The sequence below is a fragment of the Python bivittatus genome, unplaced genomic scaffold (assembly GCF_059951505.1).
Source record: "Python bivittatus isolate LINGU-HERP-01145 unplaced genomic scaffold, Pbiv_v1 ctg000850_np1212, whole genome shotgun sequence".
Classification (NCBI taxonomy): domain Eukaryota; kingdom Metazoa; phylum Chordata; class Lepidosauria; order Squamata; family Pythonidae; genus Python; species Python bivittatus.
The window spans coordinates 43673115-43689775 of record NW_028277112.1 but is presented as its reverse complement, the minus strand read 5'-3'; the positions used below and the strand labels follow the sequence as shown (position 1 = coordinate 43689775).

Here is a 16661-nt window from a genome sequence, read left to right as displayed (position 1 = left end):
ATCTGTTAATTTTTCAGAGATTCCATTAACCAGTATTTAAAAGATTTTAGCAACCAAAAGAGTAAACCAAGAAATAAACTGCCATCCCCATAACTCCTCCTTAATGCTAACAAATATTTTCCTGAGCCCTTGTAGTTACAGTTCAAGCTTAGCAAAAAACATAGCTCCTTTGAGGAGCTTGTGACAGGTACCGCAAGGGAGGCTATACCAGAATCGAAGTATCTTTGATTTTGTCTGATTTAGACCCAAATACTGCACACATTATAGCATATGATTTAATCAACAGACATTTAGACTTTAATAAATGTTACTCTTCTAAGGTCTTATTTTATCAATTTTCTTTTTAACTATTTCAACATTTCCAAAGGACTTAGTTTATATTTGCATTTTTGAACAAGTAAGCATTATTTCCACACATCCATCTTGCGTGGATGTGTGGACCCAATGAGTCTATCCTTACATCACTCTTAAATCTTAGCTATAAATTGCTCAAGCAGCACAACACAATGCCATGCGTGATCATGACAGTTGTTCCTACAACTAGCTGAAGAAGCATGGTTTTCAAAACAAATCATGCTTTGATGATGGTTAAATATGTCATCAGAATACAGGACAATTCTATTTCTGGCTACTTTATCCCTAAATCAACCTACCACAAACCATAGCTTTTCTCTGTTAATTCTGGCATTTGGAAATAGCATGTATCCTACATTAGGACAATATATTTAATCACTGGCTAACCACAGATAGGTGGTTCAGAAACCACATCTCTCCAGCTTCTCACATAAAGGATTAGTAGGCATATGCAGAGATCTAGCATGGTATGATTTCTGCTTAACTATTTTACTATTAAATATGGCACAAGAATAGTTATTTTTAATTTTCTCTTATTTGGTCTTGCCTTCATACTTATTAATCACAAAATTAGCATCTGTTCTTTTTAAAAGAATAAAGAGATAGTTAACAATTTTATACTGAATTAGAAATTATACCTAATCGGTTACATTTTCACAATAAACAATGCAACAAAAAGTATTTTCTTTAACACATTCACAGTCTTAGGACCAGTAGAGACTCAACAAGGCTGTATTTAATCAACTTGACTATAAGCCAAGAGTTGTATGCTCCCCTCCAGACTTTCCTCATGGCCCCAATTGTGATAATCTGTTCCTTAGGAAGGAACACAATCTAGAGTTAAAGCTAAGTTAACAATCACATTTTTGAACCTAGTTCTGAAAAAAGGTTCACTGCTATAAATATAGATTATGGTTGCCTTTACAAAAAATAGTAAACCATAATTTGTTGAACAACCAAAAAATTCAAATTTTGCAAAGGAAACATTTTACCCTTTTTTTGATGTCCTGCTGATACCCTGAACACTTTCTTGATAAGCTTCCATGTCAGTGAAAGTTTTTTACTGACATGGCCTGAACAATTAATGATGGCAAAATGTACTAACTCCCTTTGGATATTTAGATATCAGAAAGCCAGAAGCAACATATTTTCTTCCCATTCCCACTTCATAGAGGAATTCCTAATTCTTTTTTATCTCCAACTAAGATAATTTTCTTGGGAAGACTCCTCCCAACAATAAATGAAATTTCCACAAAAATTTAATTTCAATAGGCATTTGGAGGTAAAGGGATCTTCAGTTAACCAGCATCATTTTGATATAAATTTTCTATCTCTTCCTCCTTTTTAATAACTCATACTTCCTCATTGTCAGTCCAGCATAGCAGAAAGATCTTTGTTTTTTTATTTGGTCAATGAAGTGCTTAGTACCATGCACTCATAAGTGGAATTTCTCAAAAACAGAACTGAAAAAGATTGTTAAAGGTGAAAAGTAAGTGTTGTTTCTTTTGAGAACTTTAAAAAAAAAATTCTGGATGTAGCAATCAAGGTAGCCTACTAAGCTATATTATTGTCAGCATATATCCTGTGTATATGTTAATTCATTAACTGAAGTTCTGATTAATGTTTCATCTCATTATAAAGATGCTATGAAACTATGTTGACTAGTTTAAGGTTCTGGCTAAATATAGGAAAAAGGGAGTACAAGTTCTGCAAGAGCTTCACCAAGAGTCACTCAATCTGGAGAATAGTCCTTCTTCCCATCACTAAGAAAACAGCTACAGAAGGACACTGACATTGAAAAAAAAAAAGTATTAACCCAGTTTATGGATTCAGAAATAATTAATTCTGGTCATGGTTCAAACACAAGATCCATAAGCAACCTTCAAATGAGTGTTTCCAATCAACTAAGATATTCTGTTGAGATGTCTAGGACAGATTTTAGTATTACATCCAAAGGCAACTATTGTTACTCATAACATAAAATATATTAAAACATTTGGAGCAGACATGAAAAACGCACACTGAAGAAAGGTGAGGGGGAAAAGAAAGAGAACCCTCTTATTTCCTCTTAATACTTAATAAGATTAAGGAACTGGCAGCAGAGTCATAACATCGTATCTTGGATAACACTGAAGTATGCTAACAGCATACACTAATAGCCAGCATGCTATACTATTGGTCTAGAACCAGGAAGGCCCATATTTAAATCCATTCTCAACATGGAAACTCTCTCAGCCCATCCTATCTCTTGGGATTTCTGTGACTTAAACAGAGATCCCATATAAGTCACCTTTAACTCCTGGAGAAAAGAGGATAGAAATCTAACAAATTGTTTTAATTAATTAATTAAAGAGACTGAGTTTGGTGTAGTGGTTATGACACCTGGCTAGAAACTGGGAAACTGTGAGTTCTAGTTCCGCTTCAGGCACAAAGCCATCTAGGTGATCTTGGGCCAGTCATTCTCTCAGCCCTAGGAAAAAAGCAATGGTAAATCACTTCTTAAAATCTTGCCAAGAAAACTGCAGGGACTTGTCCGGGCAGTCACCATGAGTTGAGACTGATTCAAAGGCACCCAACATTATTATTGGTGGTGGTGGTGGTCACACAGTCAGCCAGATGTTTAGACTGGATTTGGTATTTTTATCCACCTACCGAGTCCTTCCCAAGGACCTGGGATAAGCAGGTTGTTTGATGGAGTTAAAGGTATCATTGCAGGATGTAAGATGTTCCAAGTAAAACTACCTTTTGCAGTTGACTGATGGTGATTGTGTCAATGCCGATGGTGTTCAAGTGGTTCGCCAGATATTTTGGGATTGCACCCAAGGCGCCTATTACTATTGGTACTATCTTTGCTTTCTTTTACCACTGTCCTTCTACTTCTATTTGCAGCTCTTTGTATTTTGAGATTTTCTCCAGTTCTTTCTCTTCTATTCTGCTGTCTCCAAGTATTGCAATGTCCACCATACAGACTTTTTGGTCTTTCTTATCATTATTAAGTCTGGGGTGTTATGTGGCAGGTGACGATGATGATTAAACCTTTCCCAAACTTATGCCTGAAACATATACTAGACTATTGCACCCATAAACTCCATCCAGAGGAGTTTAACTCTGGAATCATGGGAGCTTTAGTCCAATATATATGAAGGCCACCAGTTTAGAAAAGGCCGCATTAGATGATGACAGAAAAAAAAAATCCCTGGCCTATTCATATTTCTGATCATAGAAGCTGCCTCCATCTGATATTTTCTTCTTTGTTATACTTGCGTAGCACAACCAGCCACTTCATTCTAGAAAGCCTCTAAGCCTCAAGAAAGATATGAAGCAAAAGGCTGCTGTGGAGAGGAGAGAATAGCTAAGTTGCTTTTTACCAACTCCCTTCCACTAGCACTTCTTTGTTCCAACTAGCAGATTTAAAATAGATCTAAAACGTTATAAAATCATTGTAGTATATTTACTGTTCTAGTACAGGCATTCAATACATAATCCTCATTTTTAAAAAATGAATTCATAATGATCTTGGAAATGAAACTAGGAGACACAATCGAGATTAAAAAATAAACAAATACCTTGTATTCACCAATGCCAGGATCTATAAGAAATGAGCGAGCTGATGTAGATGGCAAATTCGATGATCCACTGTTCACTCCTTGTTTGACTTTGTTCTTACAGTTGGCAACTGCACAGGGACCAGGCTTTCCATCTTTTTTATTCAATGTTGTAGCAGGAACATCGGACTCTGGGCGTATCAAAAGCTGAACTATATCATTCAGTCCAACATTATAATCAAATAAGGTATGCCCATCTTCAAGCTATTAAAAAATGCAAGAAAAAAAATCAGCAGAAATCTGTATGTTAAAAGAAAGAACTGCATCAATATGGTATAAAAACATGAAAAGCTTATATGAAAATTAAACCTACGATGTATCAGAATAGCTGTATTAATTATTTAGAACTCTCCATGAAAAGGTGACAAGCTTCACTGAACAAAATGCCATAATATACTCATTTATTTATTGTGTATATTTCTCTTTCTCTTTTACAACTAAATTATGGGCAAGAATATGTAACAATAAGAGATTGAAGTAAAAATAAGAATTTTTCTTTTTACATCCCAGAATCCATGACAACTGTGATAGAAATATCTGATTAGATAGCAAATGTTTATTGCTTGATTATTTTGAAATTTTACAGTTTCTTCAATGGAATTTTTATTGCCATTATAATTTTTATATGGAAAAAAAGAAAAACTGAAGTTGACGTTTTCATTGTCAAGCATAATACTCAGTTAACAACCACTCATTCAGCAACCGTTCAAAGTTACGACGGTGCTGAATGATTGGTGGTTACAACCGGTCCTCGAAGTTGCAGCCGTCCCAGCATCCCTGTGGTTACGTGATCACAATCAGGGCACCTGGCAACCAGCTCACATTTACAAGGGGTTGCAACATCACACAATCGTGATTTGCAACCTTCCTTGCTGGCTTCCCACAAGCAAAGTCAATGGGGAAGCCAGCAAGGAAGGTTGCAAGTGGCTCAGGTAAGTCTCCCCCACCTGCACACCTTCCCCCAGCCCTTCTACACTCACGCCATGTCTCCCTGACCACTCACACACCTTCCCTCACCTGGCACCTCAAGCCCCACCGCACTTGTGCCATGCCTCCCCTGCCACCCACACACCCTCCCTGAGCCTCACTGCACCCTCCCCTGCCACTTGCAGACCCTCCCCAGCTACTCACCCCAATCCTTGCTGCACTCATGCCACACCTCTCCACCACCCACTGCACTTGTGCCCCACCTCCCTGGCCACTCATGCACCCTCCCCCACACCCTCCCCCACCCAGCAGCCACCCCAATCCCTGCCACACTCACACATCTTTCCCACCACCAGCACACATCAAGCCTCGCTGTGCTCACACCACCTTTCCCCAGCAACTCACGCACCCCCTTGCTTCCTCTCCCATCCGGCAGCAGCCACTTAGCTGCTTGCCAGCCAGCCTACTTGTGAGCCACCTGGGACTTGCAACTTTCTGCTGGCTTCCCTGCTGACTTTGGTTGTTGGAAGCTGGCAGGAAGTTGCAAAGAGGTGTTTGCTTAACAACCCACAATCCTTGCTTAATGACAGCAATGGGGATTGCAGGGATTGCTGTCACTAAGCAATGTAGTCATGTGACATTGTGCTTTACGACTGCATCACTTAAGGACAGAAATTATAGTCCCAATTGCTGTCATAACTCAAGGACTACCTATAGGTTGGATCCAATGTCCCTTTCACAAATGGTCTCTTTCAGTTTGCAAAACAGACTCAGATTTAACAGGAACTCTCACTGCATCAAACAAGGACTTTTTTTCACATATTCCCCTTCCCTTTACAGGGAAACTTTCTACACCATTCCAGAGAGTCATTCAATGTCCTAAATAGTTTTTCAGGGTCTGTGGAAGGAAATAGCAAAAACTATCACTACTTTCTCCAACAGAGGAAACAGCAAAGTACTCTTTGAGGGAAGTCTGGAGCCAAGCATCAGATTAGTATTGGATTTAATTACTTCTTAGTTTCTAGAAAGAAATATATTAGAAAAGGATTTGGTCATGTAATTTAATTTCTGGAAATGCACCAAAAAGCCATCCTGTATCAGGAAACTCTATTTAGGCTAATGATCCCAATGAGTAAGAAAAGAATGAGAGGTAGATTCTAAGCTCCAAACAAAATCTGATGTTAGTTCACTACTTCCTGTTAGAAAGAAAATACAGGAACAAAAAGAGATGGATATAATCTCATATACAGAGATACTTTATGCTGATAAACAAGTATACATATTTAGAAAGTTGAAGTTTTAGACAACCTCAGAATTATCTAGTGACAAAAACTGGAGTCTTTAATTTCACATATCACTAACTAAATACCTGATATCTGACCTATTAAAGAAGAGAGATTTCAAGTTGTCATCCCAACTCTACTGCTGAAGCCACTGCCATGTGCCCAGCAATGCCAGGGTCAAATTATATTGCCGAACCTTGCCCTCACCATATTTTCAGATTCTGCAAAAGCATTTAAAACATTTCCTACACTTCCCAAAATAGAAAGTGAATCTGAGAGATGGTAACAGCAACAGTTAATACTTAATCTTCAGAAACTGAAGTCCTATTTTGCAAGGTGTGGGGAAGGCATTGGGAATTTAGTTCCCCACACTTTCACTTCAGGAAAAATCAGGCAGACAGTAGGAACTGGGCCACTGAGTTCTGGAGAGGTCAGCAGTTTTTGCCTCAGAAAGCATCCTACAATGGAGCACTTTACTTTCCACTCATGGAAATCGAATGGCCATTTATTGATATTGTTTAAAACACAAACTTTAACAAATGTATTAGAGACACTGTTCAGATGCAGACTAAATCAGTCTGGGCTAGAAATCTCACTCTTTAATTTAGCCTTCCACGACCATGTGCCATTCATACGTGTTGCAAATTCAAGTCAAAATTCTTGGAATTACAATATAATCCTAGCATATTTACAGGAAGTCAGGTTGAGGAAAGTGTTTTTTCTTATTTTAGCTAGGGTCCAGACTATAGTAAATCTACTTCATCTAGTGTAATACAAGAATGTAAGTTTCATTCAGGCATTCTAAATCTTACCAACACAACTAGGGAAAGAAGAGAAGCACAACTGTTAGCTCTGCTTTCTCAACACCCTCTTTATATTCCAAGATAAATTTCTGAAGCAGAGAGCCTTTTGTATTCATGAAAATTTCCCACAAATATTAAGAATCCTAAAAAAATCAATTTCACAAAGGTAGCCCCTCATAGTGGTCAACAAGGGCAGTGGCACTCGGACTGAGATAGTGCTCTGACTATTCTCATACATGTATATAAAGTTTAGAATGCTCACAAAGGGGTTAGGAAAATGTTTCACTGTTGGTTATCAGCTGCACATTTAAGAAATTGCATGTATATCCCAAATTTGCAAACCTATAAGACAAGTAAAAATTCATCCAGTCACATTTAAATGATAAAGGCCTAACTAAGTTATGTAAAAACTAATTCTCCAAAGATAAATTATAGGATTTTAGGCAAACAAATCACATCTGCAGAGCTATTTTCGATAACTGCTTCATAAACAATAGTATTTGTGATCTTCACAAAGACAGATTAATAGAAGTTTTTCTTTCAGTGATTATCACAGTATCAAATGCGTCTACTATTATGATGATGGCACCAAGGAGGGAAAAAACCTTTATGTAGGAATACAGATGGCATAATCAAGTACAAATAAAGATGGCATAATCAAGGGGGACGCGGTGGCGCAGCGGCTTAATGACGCTGAAAGTTGCCGGCCAGAAATGGTCGACGCTTCAGCGGTTCGAGTCCAACCTTCGCGTTAAACAGGGTGAGCTCCTGTTTCCTCCCCAGTTCCTGTCAACCCAACAGGTCGAAAACTCACGTGAGTAGATAAATGGTACTCTCACTCCGGTGGGAGGAAAAATGCTGGTGGCGCCTTGCAAAAAGGAGTTGGGAGCAGTTGCCGGTAAGCGCGAAAAACCATGCGCACCCGAAAAGGGCGCGAAGCAACGGAAACCCTGCTTCCTGCGCTCACCAGCTGGGCTCTGCTCTAGGAAGGAGGTTCTGGCAAACCACTTCCGAAAAACAATTGCCTTGAAAACTGCAAGGACTCGTCCAAGCAGTCACTGCAGGGTCAGCAATGACTGAGCGCAGACAAAAAAAAAAAAATCAAGTACTTAAGTTTAGAAGTTCAATAAAAATTAATATTTGTAACAAAATAAAATTCAGATAGATCAGATGAAATTCACACATACTTGTTTGGTTTATATTTTTAAAAAATATATATATTATGATAGCTTGATTGATAAAGTGTGATAACCCTATTTAAAGCACACAACTACCTTTCCATGGAATATTTTAATAATTCCTTTCCTAGCATCAAATTACAAACTGACCAAAAGAATATTTCATGCAGATTTTTGGCAGAACAGGCTAGTATTGCTTATGGCTGTGCAGTATTTTGGATTTAAAGGCAAAACAGTACTTTGGCGGGTGCTCATATACCATCTGTCAGCAACTCCTTAAAGCAGCTGTATATTTTCCTAGGATCACATAGCTGCCTCTATACCTGTCACATGATCCTGGGAAAAGTCACATTTAGTTTAAAATGCAGACAAGTGCTATTGGTAAATACCTTGATATGGTTATATCTGAAGCACTGCACACCCTTAGTTCTGACAGAACAAATACACATTTATAAGGACTTCTCCTTCTAATGATTGTCTCATCAGAGGTTCCATTATCTTAGCTGCTCAGGACCATGACAGAACTAAAATAGGTCTGTTTCAACTATTTTTCTAATGCTGAAAATGATTTCAACATTTTTTTTCTCAGAAATTTTCTCCTGATCCAGCACTGCTTCTTTTCAGTTTGCAGGTGGCATAATTTGGAATTTAACTATTAATTTGCTCTCAGTATGACAATTTCTTTGGCCTTTCATGTTTACCAAGAGAGCACTGGCTATTCAGTATTTATTTTCTGGATAATCCCATTAAATGAAAACTTAATATTTTCATCCTTTGAATCTGCATTTTACAAAAGTATGCAAAAATCTCAGCTGGCCCATTTCATGACCAAGTGCTATACCTAGCCTTTATGTGACATGCCAAAGGCAGTATGCAGCTTAATATTGGTAACATATATGATATGTGGAATGAGGAACTAGAATATCCAGTTTTGGAAAATGAACGGTTCCAAGTTTTAAGAAATGTAAAATATACTTCTTAGCATCTAGAGATAAAGTTAATTCATCGGAAAATCTTGTTCCATTTTTATTGGACTCCTCAAAGAATGTTTAAAAACAATTACATATCTGATTTCTTGGACTAGTATTGCAATAAATTTCAGAGCTATATAACTCATATGATTTAGTCATGTCCATCCATGGCTAACATTACATATGTTAACAACCTTATGTAAGGTTTTATGAAGAACTCTGCCTCTACCGAGCCTGTAGTTTGGCAAACAGAATTATTCTATGTTGGTGAAAAGAAATGTAAACTGATATTAAAGAGTGGGTTCAGGAGGTTTTTTTCCTAACAATTTTTGAAATGTCCTTACATTATATTATTTTATATTACAAAAATGAGAAGGTAGAGTAGTAAATTTCAATATAGTCTACATTTAATGTGTTAAAGGAGTACATTAGTTGTAATATTAATATATGGATCTGACTCCCTTGAGTTTTTGTTCAATTTAATCATTATTATGCATTCATTTCTTTTTTCACTATATAAGCACTGTTGCATTTTTTCTTCTGTTTATTATATTTTGGTTGTTAAGTTTCACAAAAAAAAATTAATGAAAAGCAATATTGCAAAAAAGGAGAAAGTAATGGATAAGGCTAGGACAAAAAATACATGTATATTCATTTGAAATAAACATTAAATTTAATCACTCTTTTATTGTACATTCAATTATTTTTCTCTCTTTTCACATTACAAAATACAATTTGATAATAATGTCTAGGGTTTGGGGGGAAATAGTAATTGGAGATCACAAGTAACCATGGACCCTCATTGTGTACCTCTGCAGTAAATCATGGTTAAATAAACTATGGATTAGACACGTAAACACAGCCATAGCATATTTCTCAGCTGAAGTTTTTACTCACAGAACTTAGAAAAAATGGTCACTGCTTAACAATAAATTTACATCGAAATTAAAACTAATATTCACATTAAGTTGTACTTCTTATTTCCAGTTGCCTTAGAAACAAAGTATCATGAATCCTATTACATGGAAATCTCAACGTAACTGAGGAATTCAAATAGAAATTAGTTGTTAGGATGTAAAGTGTCAATGCATAATGTCTTGTCTGGACCATGTTAGACTTTATAGACAACTATGGTAAGAAAAGATTTCCAATCTTCATTTTTTAATGTACTGAAAATCTTTTTGTATAGACAAACATTCCACCATGTGAAACATTCAAAGAGTAACTCATTACGTTAAGTATGTAATAAAAATTAACTCTGTACTAATGTAAATTATAGTCAAAAACTGAGAGAGGGGAAGGAATCCATGTTTTTCCTAACACATAACCACACTGTTTCAAAGAAGACCAATACCTCAGTAATAGAGCACATGATTTGGAAACAAAATCTCAAATTTAATGCCTGATGTTTTTTGAAAAACTTAAAAAGAACTTAAGTCTGCAACTTCAGAAAGATGCTGCCAAACGATGTAATAAACAGTCCTGAACTAGATAGATCACTGGTCTGATTCCATAAAAAACAGTTTTTTGCTTTCTTATTTAATACTGGTATTACATGGTATTACCATGAAGATAAAAGAACTTGCATGCTTCTTACTTTTTAATTTTAGATAAAGGCCGAATTTATCCTCTTCAATTAACAAACATTCATTTTTATTTGTAACAACTGAACATAGTTGTGGCGATGTTATCTGGAAATTATGGCATGAGGCTGAAACTGGCTGATATCCAGGAATAAGCCCAAACTGATATCTGTAATTAGGAAAAACATGATACCGTTTTTCCTACCATGAAGTTACAATTATAGCCAGATATTACCAGCAGAAATAATTCTTGGTTTCTGGTTTCCCTATTATTTTACCCAAATTAAGATTTCCATGTATAAAATATGGCAGCAGACTGAATATTTCTCAACAATAGGGGTTCTACCCAGATGCATATTCTATAATACAGATATATATTGTTCGACCTGATGGTAGATTAATGGCAATAATCTCAGTTCACTCTAACTTCCCTATTTCTATATTAAGTAGATAAGTACAATGATACCAGACCAATATTGGAATAATGTGAACATCAGGAATTAATATGATCAAGGATTAGCAACAAGAAAGGGAACTAGAATATTTCAATCCTACTATCCTCATAAGCAGCAGTAGGGATAAAAACCTTAGCAAATATATAGAGAATAAAGATAGTTATAAGTACCTACATTTTATTGTAGAAACAGGAAAGAAATAAAGAAAAATTAATTGGGGAAATATTCTACTCAATCTAATTCATGGCATCATATCCTCTTGGGACCGTAGGTTGATAAACACTTTTACATTAGCACTCAAACAAGAATGATTCATCATTACATCCACTTTTACCAATAAATTTTTAACACCTCAGTTAAATTAATTCATTGAATAGTTTGAAAATATTTGAGCAATCAAGTAGCCAGCACTAATATGCAAGGACAAAAAACTTTGTTAGCTTGCTTTCTAGGCCCCACAAGTTCATTTAATTGTCAGGTTAAAATAAACATGAATAATGTTGGGGTGAGGGGGAGGTCTTGCATGGTACTAAAAGGAGCTAGATTGCTCCAGACTTAAATGCTCAAAGTCAGGAAAGCATTTGCATTAACACATTTTATATATCAAGAACATTAAACTTAATATGATTTAACCATCCAAAACTGAGCAATTCCACAGATACAATCAATTTCACTCTGATCCACATGCAGCTAACTTCTGCTTCACACATGTAGCAACACAAAAACCACCTCAGCAGAATACTAGTTTAGTTCTAATTGCTGGTTGAATGATGAATGCATCTTTCTCATCATTGTGTATGCTTGTTACAGAAGAATAGGTTCACAAATTAACTCCTGATATCTGATAAATACACCTTTAAACTATTCAACATATCTCATGTCTCAATACTCTTTGGGGAGGCATAGTCCTAAAAGCAGCTTTAAAAACTTGAAATAAGTAACAGTCATCTCTTGTTACCCCGTTTCACCATCCCAATCTTTTGTTATTTTTTTTCCTTCCACAAATCAGACAGTACATTCTTTGAGCAAGAAACTTTATAACACATTCAGATTACACAGCAAGCCTGGTTTAGGTTCAGCCATGCATACACTTAGGGTTCCTCCCAAGTGGCATAGCTGCAAAATACCCAGGCATGCTTTGTTTTAAGGTTGCCATACTACATAACAATGTGACACAATGGTTTCTTCCAGTTGGAACAAGACAGAAAGGAAACATAAACATGTCTGGATGATATGAAAACCTCAAAAAACTAAAACTAAAACCCTGAGGTGTATAGCTTGGTACTCTTACAAAAGGATCCTCTAGGCATAGCTAGCCATAAGCAAGGACAGCCATGCCTTCCAAGTACAATTACTATAAAGTACCAAAAATTGTTTTATGCAGTGCTGTAGTCCCAACTGCATTTCTATCAGCACAGTACTGTAGTATAGGCTTCTGCTTTACATGTACTTGCAGAGAAATTAAACTATCTGAGCATTCTGAATATCTGAAGCACATTGCCAGTTATGGGTTTACACAAAAAAGAATCAACTATCCTATGAGGAATATGATATGTGAACCCTATAAAGATGTGGTTTCTCTCACTATCCATCTGGCATGCTGAAGCTGCAAAAGAATCTCTTGTTCATTATAAGCTGAGAAATGAAATAAGTTTTTATCCCTCTCATCGAGAGGAAGGATGAGGTAGAAGAGTATGTCCAAGAATAATCCTAAACATTGGTACAATAATAAAAATCAGGAATACTAAGAATCATAGAATAGTAGGCATTTCTATTTAGTAGTTCTATTTAGTAGTTCGAAGTACTAATTCAAAAGGAAGAATGGGGTGGTTCCTTCCCTTTATGGGAGGAACATGGGCAATGAGGCAGATAAATAATTTCAACTTAAAAACAATATCCTCTTTTACACTAGTGCACAGCAGAAAAAGAAAACATTCACAAAGATAAACACAGATTCACAGCAATGATGGTGAAGCAAAGATATTCTTATCACTGCAGATCAGGAGCTGCTTATAAATGAGATGCAGCTATTGTCTGGAAGACTATAACAGACACTCAGAATTTTGTAGATTAAAAAAAATGGGAATGCCATGTTTGTATTCTCCTAGAGAGAGTGGTAAGAGAAATCTCTCCTTTTCAATTATTGAATCCTGAGTAGAGAGTACAGAGAACCATACATACCAAGATCAGTGTAATTGCTAGGCTATTTTCAGTATTTATTTACTGTAATTTTATATAGTATTCTACAACCATTTTAATTGTGGTTTAGTATGAGACAAATTTAAATTCATTTGCAATGAAATCATTTTGTACGAGTCATATCCTCATAAGCAGGAATGCAGACTGAGCAAACAAATTTTGATGTGTCATGTCCCAATTCTGAACTTTTACAAAACGGCTGGGTTCACACACTAGGCTAAGCCAAGGGTTTTCAAACTGTGAGTCACAACCCAGAGGGGCCATGAACAAATCTAAAAGGGTTGGACTACTTCTTACTGTCTGCACTCAGGCAGCCTTCACCAAGCTGCTAATACTGGACTGAGCTGGGCACAGGATCTAGGTACTGGGGCTCTCCTCCAATAGTTTTCAACTAACGACGACTCCTGCAATTACCCTAATTTGCTTACAAGCACTGCCAAGGGATCATGGCCAAGACTGAGTGCTTTGGTCTTTTATCACCTTTTCTCTCTTCCAAGGGCAGCTTTTCCTGAGCTTCTTCCTGGGGAGCATCATAGGTCCAGGTGCTGGGTCCAGGAACAGGGAGAATGTGAGATCAGATAGCACAGCTTAATCCTGATTGAAAATCTAATTATAGGCACAATTTCCCCAGGCTTGGGAAAAGACCAACCCTGGCTACAGCACTCCAAAGCAACAATTTCTCCGGGCTTGGAAGGTAACCAAGCCTAAGCTTGAGCATCCAACTTTCTGGTTCCCATGAGGGCAGATTCCCAGCCCTGCAGTAGAGGAGAAGGCAGCTATTAATTGGCCAATTTCAACAGGAGTTGCAGCCACAGGGAGCAAGGCACCCATATTTTCCTGAGGAAAGCACCTTACAGACCTGGCTTGCTCACAACACAGATGGCCATAACAAGCTGCTTGAGAATTACCTTTTCTTCAGCTACTATTTCCAAGGGCAGCCAAGCTGGGTGAGATGAAAGCTGGCTGAGTGGCTTCCTGTGACTATGTCCTGTGGGTACACCAAGTAGACACTGGGTGAAGTTGCTGTTTGTGCAGGGCCAGCAACCAGATTTCCAAGAGTAAGCTCTCAAATATGGGGCACATGTCTCACTTTTGCCCAAAGTGCCACCTGAGGCTGAAACACTTCATGATATAGCTGCACTAACACAGGAAGAAAAAGCCAAGCCCTCCACTGTCATTCAGAACTGCCTGTTCAACATTTGCTGCACTAAATATTTTTGGCCAGTTTCTCTCTCCTTCCCCCATACCATTTGAAGTAAGAGCTGGAGGCTATGAAACCCCACCCTTTGTCCACATAGTACATCAAGGTTGTATACTACATACATACAACATACACCTTCTAAATCACTTCATGCAACACCTGATAGAGGGCACTTCACCAGGCAGGGAGAAACTGCAAGAAATAAAAGGAAAAAGGTGAGCTATCTGAAATAGACTTGTAGGCTCAGCACCAGGACCCAGCATGACGCCCCCCCCCTCCAAAGAAATACTCTTGGAAGAGAGAAAGATTAAACTAGACAACACCTTGAATCTGACTGGCTTATCTTGGAGAGTACTGAGGAACGGGTTGGAGCTGTTACAAGAGATGTTGCTGTGAGCACAAAAATTGCCAAAAGAGAACCCTGGCCCCAGGAGCAAGTTCAGACAGCAACCCAACTCTGGATGCAAAAGTCTAATTTGCCCTCATGTAAAGCTGGATCACTTTCAGGCCAGACACCCACTCTGCTCGGACATGCCAACAGAACAGAAGGGGTTCCCACCTAAATTATTTTAGGGGATCACAGCATGACAAAGCTTGAGAACTCTTGCCTCTAAGCCATCATATAGCTTGTTTAGTGATGATTTAGAATGCTGTGAACTTAGCCACAGTAGTCTATTAATGACAATTTACAACATAGTACAATGTGTAGATTCAGTCAATTGGGGCTTAATCAGGAACCTATGTTTAAACAAGCTATGTCTTAACAAATGGGTGAATTTGATGACTTCATGCACACAACACATTGTGGTTTAGCCTACTGTTCATCTGAGCTAGGAATTATGGTCAATTCATTATTTGGACAAGAGGCGAATCACTATATTCTGTAGCCATACTTTGTTCTCTGTTAAGCAGCGCCAACTGTGGCTTAGTATATTAACAAAGGCTAATAGGCAAGTTTATTGTTAATCAGCTATTAAAACTCCAGACAACATTTTATGCAGAAGTAGTCACAAAGCAGTACTACAGGTGTATGGTGTATCTAATCCAATTGAATCCAAGCCTCTTGTTGTAGTAGTTCGTTGCAAAAGTAAACCTAAAAAGTCCTAAAAGCAACACCAATGTTACTAGCACAATGACTAATTAAAAGATAAACTAGCAATCATGATTTCCTGTGCTATCTATATGAAGTCACTGGATTAGTGACTTAACTGTAAACCACATTTAACATGTCACCTAAATATAGCCAAACAATCAATTTCTGAAAAGTTACACAACACAAAACTTCAGTGATACCAATTTTAAAATTTTCCAACGCCTTAAAATTTAAATACATGATAGAAAGCCATATGAATGACCAGTTACCCAAAATATTTCCAGCCTAACCCTACTATCAGCAGTATTTTCTATAAAATCCTTCATTTCTGCTATATTGAGGTATTCAAAGGGCTATTACATTTATCTCTGAGATCTTAGTATCTAAATCTAACAATAGCTGAATTTACCTATTGCATAACACTATAGTGTGATTTGTTTGGTTTGTACTTTACATATTATATAAACCTGGCTGTTTTAATGTATTAAATAAACAATAATTAAATAAGCTATGATTTAACAAAATGCATGAATACCATCAGCAAGACTGGTCCAGCAATCAGCACCTTTTTACTTGAAGCCCTTTTACCATTAGACCCACCCCCAAAAAACATATTTCCCTATCCTCATACACAGAGATGAGATAGCCAGCCAGCACTTGAGCCCAAAAAATGAGATGCACCAACATTTCCAGTTATCTTGGTCAGTTGTGAAACAGTGCTGAAGCAATATTACTTACTACAGCATCTACTATTGGTTCTTCTCCTGTGTCCTTGCTTGCTTTATATACTGTCCTTAGTTTCTCATTCCTTACTACCAGTAAACTTCTAATTAAGGTCTAGGGTATAGTAATCTGGCAACTTATATACAGCCATGTTATAGTCACACTTACTTTAACCCCCTTCTGCAACCTTTTTTTGTGTACTTTATACAGACAGTATGGTGCAGTGATTAATATGTTTCCTTGCACTTTTAGTCTGTCATCACAATGAAATATCAGGGCAATACTC

The 16661-nt window shown here is 37.2% G+C and overlaps 1 protein-coding gene across 1 annotated transcript in view; it reads right to left on the bottom strand.

Annotated features, from left to right (window-relative positions):
* The window catches only part of UHRF2 (ubiquitin like with PHD and ring finger domains 2), a 77296-nt gene that overhangs the window by 59182 nt on the left and 1453 nt on the right, over positions 1-16661 (bottom strand). The window contains exon 2 of the mRNA XM_088130216.1: positions 3921-4163. Coding sequence (XP_087986342.1) covers positions 3921-4163 — 243 coding nt within the window. The remainder of the gene's footprint in view (positions 1-3920; positions 4164-16661) is intronic.